The 12,027-nt window shown below is 45.7% G+C and overlaps 1 protein-coding gene across 1 annotated transcript in view; it reads left to right on the forward strand.

The window, feature by feature from the left end:
- Window positions 1-1,202: 1,202 nt before the first annotated feature.
- Window positions 1,203-12,027, forward strand: part of HDGFL3 (HDGF like 3) — a 54,379-nt gene continuing 43,554 nt past the window's right edge. Inside the window, exon 1 of the mRNA XM_044283252.1 lies at window positions 1,203-1,724. Within this exon, the coding sequence (XP_044139187.1) occupies window positions 1,641-1,724 (84 nt within the window). The 5' untranslated portion in view covers window positions 1,203-1,640. The remainder of the gene's footprint in view (window positions 1,725-12,027) is intronic.

The raw sequence follows: 12,027 nt of genomic DNA on the forward strand, positions 1-12,027 counted from the left end.
GTGATGGACCATGTGATTGGAGCATGTGATCTGACGTCACCACAGGTCATTTAGCCCACAGCTAGTAAAGAAGAGCCCGGGAACATACGTGATCAAGAGGATAAGGTGAGTTAACTTTTTTTTTTTTTTAACCCCTCCAGCACTATTATACTATGCATTCTATATTCAGAATGCTATTATTTTCCCTTATAACCATGTTATAAGGGAAAATAATACAATCTTCAGAACATCAATCCCAAGCCCGAGGTTTGGGTACCAAACATGCGCGATTTTTCTCATGCGAGTGCAAAACGCATTACAATGTTTTGCACTCACGCTGAAAAATTGCGCATTTTCCCGCAACGCACCCGCCTCTTATCCGGGCAAAAAAACTGACGCCCATGTGAAAGAGGCCTTAGTGTTTTGTGTTAGTGTTTTGCATCAGTATCGCTTGACGCCCGTGGGTCGGCGGTCTACTGAACAGACACTAGTCCAAGAGGTAGCAGCCTGGTCGTTCCCCTGCAGCAAAGTCCAGATCCCTATACAGGGTTATAGTGCATGTGCACTAAGTATAGTGAGGCCGATGCCCACCGCAGGGCATTCAACGCGCAAGCGCCGACAGTTGCTGACCAGAGGTGAAGGAGGATTGTGACAACCTTGCCCTTTTCCAGTCCTTTCAGTCTCATTAGAAAGTTTATTATATAACGCTGACACACATTGCTCTATATTTTTAACAGCAGTCATTCCTTTACATCTACTGGTCATGTGATCACTGAGACCTACAACTGTGATGTCATCAGGGAGCCAATGACAACTCAAGTTGGGAGGGGGGTAAATAGTGCAACAAGATAAACTAATGCACCCCAAAAATTCTCTCATTACACACATATGATGAAAATTGTCTTAGTTGCCCATAGCAACCAATCAGAGCTCACCTTTCATTGGTTGCTATGAGCAACTAAGACGATTTTCCTGTTAGGCAGTTTTGATAAATAAAGCCCAACAATTGTGACAGGAAAAACTGTTCACATGACAGCAAACACCGGGTAGATATATGTATGGATGTAGTTAGCAGCTGTGCTGCCAAATGCGGACATATTAAAATGGCTCAAGGTCACGTTTTTTTCTTCAATTACAATGGCCAATTATCGAAACGATCGCAAAGTTTAATCGTTTGATATTGTCGCGCGGAAGCGTCAGAATAATCGCCAGGTGTGCATGGCCGGTGTCTGCAGGGACCACTACATGGCGGAGGCGCACTGTCAGAGCCTGGCCACACAGAGGAGTGCAGTACTGCGCAGCCCAGCTCCCATTTCTTCCGTCACCGCGTCTGTGAACCTCAAGAAACAAGAGCCGGCGGCTTCCTCCGAGGGATCTGTCCTTTGTATCCGGTCCCTGCCCGCTCTCCACCAGCCGCAGGCGCCCCCTTGTTTCTCGCATCGCCGGAGAGAGCTGGCACTAGCGGCGGGCGGTGTGTGACGGGGTCGGCTCACTCGGAGGAAGGGCCTGCTGAGGGGCTTCGTGAGGGGAGGTGGCTGTGGGGCCTCGCTTGCCCCCCGCGCTTGTGCTTTCCTTCGCACACTCCCCCATTTTCAGCGACTGCCGCAGGACGGAGGGGGCGGAAGGCTGCTGTGTCGCTGCGAGGGCTGGAGGAGGACAGGATGGCTCGGCCCAGGCCCCGGGACTACAAGGCTGGAGAACTGGTATTCGCCAAAATGAAGGGATACCCGCACTGGCCGGCCCGGGTGAGTGCCCGAGGGAGGAGAGCAGAGCCCTCCCCACCTACGTCTGTACACCCACAAAAGGGCGGGAAAACCAGGGCCGCTGTCCACTACGCACACCATATATGCGCTTATATAGAGTATATAGGTCGCCCTAGGGCGGGGGAGGGGCGGCGGCTGACTGACAGGTGAATGATACCCAGGATGTGTGAGGCCTATGGCAGGATGCTGCTGGCAGCACAGCCATGTCTTCTAGAGGTGCAGTGCCAGGCTGTGAGGAGGGAGATACATGTATGTACTATGAATGTGCCCTTCATCTGTAGAAGAGGGGCCAGTAATCCAATGCCCCCCATCATTTATAGTAATGGGGCCCTGCAATCTGTATGTTTGCATATCTTCCAGGGAAGATGTACATAGTACCTGCTTTACACAATGCACAATAGTAAAAGACCACCCACAGGTGCAGGCTACGCCCCAAAAGGGCCAAGGTACCTCAGAGTGAACGCCATAAACAGTAGCGCCAGCAGAATGCAGTGCAATCTGAACGCACCATGTTATAGAGCGGGAGAAGCTGAGCAGATTGATTTATAGTTTTATGGGAAAAGATTCAGTAAAACCATCTTCCCTTAGGAGTCATGTAGGTGGTGCCACTCAGTGATTGACAGCCAGCTGCAAGACTGATCCTACAGGGAAGACCACCCACATGACTCCTAAGGGTGGACTGAGCAGAATGAGGTCTTCTCAGCTCCTCCTGTAACCTGTGGACCACACTGCCATCAATAATACTGGACCCCCGCAGGGAACATGGCGTAAGGTTGAGTAGGATCCCTGTGGCAGCTGCTCCAGCAGAGTTGTCGTGGGTCCGTCACTGATATGAACAGAGGCCTGCTGTGAATGGCACCAGAACTCTCCGCAGTTTCTCATGTTAATAGATTATTTCAGAATTTATTTTTAAAGGGGTTGTCACAGCTGGCTGACCTCATTCTGCTCAGTCCACCCTTAGGAGTCATATGGGCGGTCTTCCCTGTAGGCTCAGTCTTGCAGCTGGCTGTCAATCATATGTCTTGCACAGGCGGCTCCCGTTCTGACAGATATCAAGTCATCCTTGAATTCCTCTGGAGTGGCCATTATAGAGGTAATGTCTGCCTGGCCGTGGATTCCCATGGGAGAATCAGCTGATCACCCTAGGACGCATGCTGAATGGGGTTGTCTCTGCTGAGACAACCCCTTTAATAACGCCATTTTACATATGTAAGGGTAGGTTCATACCTCTGTTTACCAGGTCCAGATTCTGCCGTTCACCACAGGACTGACTATAATGGGATCTGGCGGGGATCCAGACTCTTTCCAGTATATGTGACGGTTTTTGGCTGGACATTAAACGTTGCATGCATTGTTTAGTTTTTTTCCCCAGCATTTCACCAGAAAGTGACTGGATCCTATTATGTTCAATGGGGTCCGGTGGTGAGCGGCAGTATCCGGATCTGGTGAACTTCCTTCAGGATCCCATAAACAGAGGTTTATGCACACGACCATTGTTTTGTGGTCCACAAATTGTGCATGTGCAAAACATGGACACCAGTCGTGTGCATTCCCTATTTTGCGGAACAGAACAGCCGGCCCCTAGTAGAACAGTCCTATCTTTGTCCGGGCCAAAAAAACAAAATCGGAACGGGCACGGAAAAAATACGTTTGTGTGCACGAGCCCTTACTGACAGCCCCCAGCAGCCTTTGTGGGAGATTTTCCATGTTTAGCCAGAAGCCTGAGAGACCTCCCCTGGTTCAGTAGACCTCAGACAATCTGGGAGACTAGGAAGGTAGAGGTATCTTATCCAAAACCACCTGTAAAGGGGTCCACCTACCTTTGGTATTTATATTATATTTTTGGATGTAGTAAAGTTGCTTCATTCATTTTTTCTTAGCGTCCCGTTTTCTGGTAATGTAAGTAAACGCATAAGGGGAGATTTACCAAAACTTTTGTAAAGTTGACCTGGTTTAGTTGCCCATAGCAACCAATCAGATTCCACCTTTCATTTTTCAGAGCTCCTTTGGAAACTGAGAGGAGGAATCTGATTGGCAACTAAGCCAGGTCTACTTTACACCATTGTGATACATCTCCCCCATCATTTTTCACATTAGATCACTGTACAGATGAAGTGGGATCAGTGGGGGCTCCAGCGGCCAGAGCCCCACCAGTCAGTAGGATATAAATGTCTGTTGTAACAAAGACCTTTAGGGTTTGGCCACACTGCCATCTTGGTTTGCGAGACTGTGACGGTGCTAGCATAGAAATGAGTGGGGTCGCAGCATGACTTGCACATTCTCCGCTGCTGCCATTTTGAGAATCGTTAAAAAATCCAGCAGTGTTGTATTTTTTGAGATTCTGGGGTTGCGGCACACATCTGAGTGGCGCTGCGACCCCATTAATTTCTATGCTAGCACCCCCACACTGCGATCCTTGGGCACGACAACTGTCTCGCGACCAATATCACCACGTAGCCGGATCCTTCCACGCGCTGTTATCAGTAGACGCACTTGGTCCTCCAGAGCGAAGAGCCATTCTTAATGCAGTTATATCTAAAAGCCTTCTCAGAAGACCTAAACCAACCTAAATCTAGTCAAAATGATCTCCTAGTATGTCGTGATGAGAGTCTGGGGTGTGGACCAGAACAAAAGGTCCGATAGAGAGCTCAGACTACTTGGGTACTGCTCAGAGATTCCTGTGGCTGAAAATGTGACACATATTAAGCAAGGATTAAAATAAACTCAATAAGGCTCTGTTCACACCGGGGAGTGTTCAGGTCTTTCATTTTTACAGAAAATGGAGAGAAAAGTTTACATATCCACGTTGTGCCATCAGTCGGGTTCATTGACTTCTGATGGAAAGAATAGCATCTGTGGGAAATTCAGGTGAAACTCCCTCATGTACCCACAGAAGGGTTCACGAACCTGCGCTTCCAAGACTTACTCCAAGAACCTCTGTCTGCAGACGTTTAGGCTGGGATCACACGTGCAGTTTTTTGGTGTCAGTTTTGATATAAATTATAGAAGTATCTGTCTTTTGTATCCATTCCTGGTTTTGGCTAAAAAAAATACTGCTGCAAAAACTGAATTTGTGATTTGAGCCTGCAAGTTATGTGTTTTAGATGTAGAAGTAGTATGTCGCTGTGCCACAGTACCGCCGCCACGTGCCACGTTAAAGTAGGTTACTATATGGAAATATGTAGGAGAGCATGAAGTTTCTTTAAAGGGGTTGTCCAGGCTACAGATATTGATGAGCTCTCCTCTTTATAGGTCATCATTATAAGATCAGTAGGGATCTGACACCCGGCACCGCCACTAATCATCTATTTTGGGCAGAAGCCAGCACCGGAAATTATACATTGTTCAGAGTGGAAGCAGAAGGCTCTGTACACTGCATAGTTTCACCTCCCATGCACTTGAATGGAAGCTTAGCTGCAGTACCCGACATGGCCACTATGCAGTGTACAGAGCCTTTCTCTTCTGGCTGCATACGCTGGCTTCTGCCCAAAATAGCTGATTAGTGGGGGTACATACTGATCTGATATTGATGACCTATAATGAGGATGGTCATCAATATCTGTAGCCCGGACAAGCCTTTAATATTTTCTCTCTTCCTATACTCCTATCTAGTCGTGATAACGCTCATCACACATCGGACTCATAGATCTTTTCCCAGGGTGACCTCACAGGGAAAGCCTTCGAGCTGGAGTTCATCAGGGAGGAGGAATAATACAGCTCAAGATGTTTATTCGGAGAGGAGAAGGGGTGGGCAGTGTCCCTCCTTGGGGAACGCTTTGTGTGATCATGGAGATTTGGCAGAATCGGTCTCCACGCATGCAGTCACTAGGATCACCACACCTCCATGCTTTCCTCATTCACTAGCACTGCCTCATCCACAGTTGTAAGACGGAAAAATGATCTCCATGTTTACACGCCCTGCACACAGCCGTATCTTGTGGGGAAGCAGATTTTACTCCAGACCTATTAACACATTCTTTCATGTTAGTATTGGCAAGAACAGCTCCACAGCTTTCGTATGTTTCCACTTTTAATCCACAGATGTTCCTGATATTTTGCTAATGGAAGTGTCTGAGCCCTGGGTGTTTTGATTTTTATACGGTGACCATCTGATTGTAGAAATTCGGGGATAGAAGGGTTTTTATGAGTGTTCTTCTATTCAGTGTCTGAGATATCGTATATTTCTCTGTGTGTCCTGAACGCTATGTTTATTCGTCTGGAGATTTAGGGATTCCTGTACCACCACCACTTTGGGAATATTGACACGATTTTCTGTAGATACATTTTACTGTGGATTTTCTGGGAATTCATGTGAATGATGAATATGCCCTGGATTATAAAATCTGTAGATGTTTTTTCAGAGCATGTGAATGTGGTAGAAAAACTCAATTCACATGGCCCCAGATTGTGCACAGATTTACATTTATTCTTAGGGTCCATTCACACATCCGTAGTGTATTGCGGATCCACAATACACCCAGCCGGCACCCCCCATAGAACTGCCTATTCTTGTCCGCAATTGCAGACAAGAATAGGACATGTTCTATTTTTTGCAGAGCCGCGGCCCGGAAGTTCAGGGCTGAAGCCTGGAAGTTCGGGGCCGCGGCACGGAAATGCGGATGCGGACAGCACACTGTGTGCTGTCCGCATCTTTTCTGTCAACACGGTATTATTATACCAACACACTGTGAAGATGCGTTTGCGGTATATGTTCACACCCAAAAATAACTGAATTGTACTGTGAATAGGAATTATTTAAAACATAACATTTACTAGATCATTTAAAATAAATGCCACTTAGTGAGAAACATAAAGGACAAACACCTCCGCTGTAGTATAGACAAATAAAGGATGGATCTTACCCCGTTTGATAAATTCCACAGCCTGTGGAGGACGGTTCAGGTAGTGGGTGGACCACCAAAACCTGTGTGATCAGGTGCTGATGTCTGTAGGCGGTATGGCACTCCTATATAGCCCTGGTATGTCTTTCCTACCTACATATAGGCGGGGGGCTACTTGAGCAACTGCCTAACACACATGGAGCACCCGCCCCGACAGGGGCGACCCCATACCGATCCTGTCCCTCAGTATGGGCCTTGTGCTATTTTTCCCTAATACAAACCCAAGGGTTTGTATTAGGGAAAAATAGCACAAGGCCCATACTGAGGGACAGGATCGGTATGGGGTCGCCCCTGTCGGGGCGGGTGCTCCATGTGTGTTAGGCAGTTGCTCAAGTAGCCCCCCGCCTATATGTAGGTAGGAAAGACATACCAGGGCTATATAGGAGTGCCATACCGCCTACAGACATCAGCACCTGATCACACAGGTTTTGGTGGTCCACCCACTACCTGAACCGTCCTCCACAGGCTGTGGAATTTATCAAACGGGGTAAGATCCATCCTTTATTTGTCTATACTACAGCGGAGGTGTTTGTCCTTTATGTTTCTCACTAAGTGGCATCTTTTCTGTCCCCATAGAGAATTAATGGGTCCGCACCCGTTCCGCAAAATTTTGGAACGGATGCGGATGTGTGAATGGAGCCTTACATCATTCCATGGGCTCAATGATCTTGTTCTTCCAAGATCTGTGGGTTTACAGCCCTTCCTTACACATGCAATGTTGCTGAGTATGTATGTGCTCTCAAGAGATAAAGGAAAGTAAAGGCACATGTGCCAACTAGCAGACAATTATTTGGAAGGAAACGTTTCTTTCCAACAATTGCCTGCTGGTCAGTGGAGGAGAAGACCTTTCTTTACATGCAGCGATCACCTCCACTGTATGAGGACGAGTGATGACTACTGCCATTTTTCCTTTTTATACAGATTCATCGTTTCCAGGCAGCAGATCGCTGTTAACACTGCACGATCTGCTGCCCAGAAATCATGATTGAGGTGTCCACCAAAGAGCATCTCACTCAATGAACGAGCATTTTGCTCGTTCATCAGGTAATCTGCGGCACCTTTACACGGGCAGTTTATCAGGAACGAGCATTCGTAAGAACGTTCATTCTTGATAATCGGCCCGGCTGTGTAAAAAATGCACTTTAAGCCACTACCAAACATCTCTAGTGATGGCTTGCCTCCCTTGAGAACAAAGAATTGGGCATGTTTAAATCTTAAAGTTGTTGTCTCACTTCAGCAAATGGCATTTATCATGTAGAGAAAGTTAATACAAGGCACTTACTAATGTATTGTGATTCTCCATATTGCTTCTTTTGCTGGCTGGATTCATTTTTCCATCACATTATACACTGTTCGTTTCCATTGTTACGACCACCCTGTAATCCAGAATATGTGGCCATGCTTGCACGCTATAGAAAAAAGTACTGACCTGTCTGGTAGTCAGGACCATAGGAGGGCACTTAGGCCGGCACTTTTTCCTATAGTGTGCAAGCACGGCCACCGATGCCGGATTGAAGGGTGGCCGTAACCATGGAAACGAGAAGTGTATAATGTGATGGAAAAATTAGTCTAGCCAGAAAAGAAAGCAAAGTGGATAATAACAATACATTAGTAGGAGCCTTGTATTAACTTTCTCTACAAGAGAAATGCCATTTGCTGAAATGAGAAAACCCCTTTAACCTTGTCATTTGCCAATCAGGGCGAGTCAGTCCCCCCAAAATCAGTGGGTTCAGCTGATGTCTACTGTGTATGTCCACCCTAAAGGGGTTTTCTGAGACTTTAATACTGTTGATCTATCCTCTGGAACAGGTCATCAGTACCTGTTCACTTGGGGTCCGATACCCAAGACTCCTGCCGATCAGCTGTTTGAGAAGGCACCAGCACTCAAAGTAGCGCCGCGTCTTTCTCGCAGCTTAGCCTAGGCCAGTGACGACACATTTAGGCTGAGTTCACACGGGCGAGATTTCCGCGCGGGTGCAATGCAGTAGGTGAACGCATTGCACCTGCACTGAATCCTGACCCATTCATTTCAATGGGGCTGTGCACATGAGCATTTTTTTTCATGCATCACTTCTGCAATGCTTTAAAATCGCAGCATGTTCTATATTCTGCGTTTTTCACGCAGCCCTGGCTCCATAGAAGTGAATGGGGCTGCGTTAATAACGCATTGCATCTGCAAGCAAGTGCGGATGCAATGCGTTTTTCACTGATGGTTGCTAGGAGATGTTGTTTGTAAACCTTCAGTTTTTTATCACGCGCGTGAAAAAAGCATCAAAACGTATTGCACCCGCGCGGAAAAAACTGAACAACTAAACGCAATTGCAGCCAAAACTGACTGAACTTGCTTGCAAAATGGTGCGAGTTTAACTGAACGCATCCGGACCAAATCTGTCACGCTCGTGTGAACTCAGCCTTATAGGTCATGTGGCCTAGGCACAGCTCAGCACCATTCAAATGAATAGGGCTAAGCTGCGATACCAAGCACAGCCACTATACAATGTACAGCGCTGAGAGAAGGCCAGAGTGCTACGAGTGCTGGTGCCTTCTCAAACAGCTGATCGGCGGGAGTCCCGGGAGTCGGACCCCAACTGATCCGATACTGATGACCTAGGTCATCAGCATAAAAGTCTTGGAAAAGCCCTTTAATACAGGGATAATTGCATCACAACTGCCTTAACCACTTCAGCCCCGCTAGGTGAAACCCCCTTCATGACCAGGCCACTTTTTACACTTCGGCACTACACTCCTTTCACCGTTTATCGCTCGGTCATGCAACTTACCACCCAAATGAATTTTACCTCCTTTTCTTCTCACTAATAGAGCTTTCATTTGGTGGTATTTTATTGCTGCTGGCATTTTTACTTTTTTTGTTATTAATCAAAATGTAACGATTTTTTTGCAAAAAAATGACATTTTTCACTTTCAGCTGTAAAATTTTGCAAAAAAAACGACATCCATATATAAATTTTTCGCCAAATTTATTGTTCTACATGTCTTTGATAAAAAAAAAATGTTTGGGAAAAAAAAAAATGGTTTGGGTAAAAGTTATAGCATTTACAAACTATGGTACAAAAATGTGAATTTCCGCTTTTTGAAACAGCTCTGACTTTCTGAGCACCTGTCATGTTTCCTGAGGTTCTACAATGCCCAAACAGTAGAAAAACCCCACAAATGACCCCATTTCGGAAAGTAGACACCCTAAGGTATTCGCTGATGGGCATAGTGAGTTCATAGAACTTTTTATTTTTTGTCACAAGTTAGCGGAAAATGATGATGATTTTTATTTTTATTTTTTTCTTACAAAGTCTCATATTCCACTAACTTGCGACAAAAAATAAAAAATTCTAGGAACTCACCATGCCCCTCACAGAATACCTTGGGGTGTCTTCTTTCCAAAATGGGGTCACTTGTGGCGTAGTTATACTGCCCTGGCAATTTAGGGGCCCAAATGTGTGAGAAGAACTTTGCAATCAAAATGTGTAAAAAATGGCCTGTGAAGTCCGAAAGGTGCACTTTGGAATATGCGCCCCTTTGCCCACCTTGGCAGCAAAAAAGTGTGACACATCTGGTATCGCCGTACTCAGGAGAAGTTGGGGAATGTGTTTTGGGGTGTCATTTTACATATACCCATGCTGGGTGAGAAAAATATCTTGGTCAAATGCCAACTTTGTATAAAAAAATGGGAAAAGTTGTCTTTTGCCAAGATATTTCTCTCACCCAGCATGGTTATATGTAAAATGACACCCCAAAACACATTCCCCAACTTCTCCTGAGTACGGCGATACCAGATGTGTGACACTTTTTTGCAGCCAAGGTGGGCAAAGGGGCACATATTCCAAAGTGCACCTTTCGGATTTTGCAGGCCATTTTTTACACATTTTGATTGCAAGGTACTTCTCACACATTTGGGCCCCTAAATTGCCAGGGCAGTATAACTACGCCACAAGTGACCCCATTTTGGAAAGAAGACACCCCAAGGTATTCCGTGAGGGGCACGGCGAGTTCCTAGAATTTTTTATTTTTTGTCACAAGTTAGCGGAAAATGATGATTTTTTTTTTTTCTCTTTTTTCCTTACAAAGTCTCATATTCCACTAACTTGCGACAAAAAATAAAAAATTCTAGGAACTCGCCATGCCCCTCACGGAATACCTTGGGGTGTCTTCTTTCCAAAATGGGGTCATTTGTGGGGTAGTTATACTGCCCTGGCAATTTAGGGGCCCATATGTGTGAGAAGTACTTTGCAATCAAAATCTGTAAAAAATGACCGGTGAAATCCGAAAGGTGCACTTTGGAATATGTGCCCCTTTGCCCACCTTGGCATCAAAAAAGTGTCACACATCTGGTATCGCCGTACTCAGGAGAAGTTGGGGAATGTGTTTTGGGGTGTCATTTTACATATACCCATGCTGGGTGAGAGAAATATCTTGGCAAAAGACAACTTTTCCCATTTTTTTTTATACAAAGTTGGCATTTGACCAAGATATTTTTCTCACTCAGCATGGGTATATGTAAAATGACACCCCAAAACACATTGCCCAACTTCTCCTGAGTACGGCGATACCAGATGTGTCACACTTTTTTGCTGCCAAGGTGGGCAAAGGGGCACATATTCCAAAGTGCACCTTTCGGATTTTGCAGGGCATTTTTTACACATTTTGATTGCAAAGTACTTCTCACACATATGGGCCCCTAAATTGCCAGGGCAGTATAACTACCCCACAAGTGACCCCATTTTGGAAAGAAGACACCCCAAGGTATTCCGTGAGGGGCATGGCGAGTTCCTAGAATTTTTTATTTTTTGTCGCAAGTTAGTGGAATATGAGACTTTGTAAGGAAAAAAGAAAAAAAAAGAAAAATCATAATTTTCCGCTAAATTGTGACAAAAAAAAATAAATTCTAGGAACTCGCCATGCCCCTCACGGAATACCTTGGGGTGTCTTCTTTCCAAAATGGGGTCACTTGTGGCGTAGTTATACTGCCCTGGCAATTTAGGGGCCCAAATGTGTAAGAAGTACCTTGCAATCAAAATGTGTAAAAAATGGCCTGCGAAATCCGAAAGGTGCCCCTTTGCCCACCTTGGCTGCAAAAAAGTGTCACACATCTGGTATCGCCGTACTCAGGAGAAGTTGGGCAATGTGTTTTGGGGGGTCATTTTACATATACCCATGCTGGGTGAGAGAAATATCTTGGCAAAAGACAACTTTTCCCATTTTTTTTATAGAAAGTTGGCATTTGACCAAGATATTTTTCTCACCCAGCATGGGTATATGTAAAATGACACCCCAAAACACATTCCCCAACTTCTCCTGAGTACGGCGATACCAGATGTGTGACACTTTTTTGCAGCCTAGATGCGCAAAGGGGCCCAAATTCCTTTTAGCAG

The sequence above is a fragment of the Bufo gargarizans genome, chromosome 2 (genome assembly GCF_014858855.1).
Source record: "Bufo gargarizans isolate SCDJY-AF-19 chromosome 2, ASM1485885v1, whole genome shotgun sequence".
NCBI lineage: Eukaryota > Metazoa > Chordata > Amphibia > Anura > Bufonidae > Bufo > Bufo gargarizans.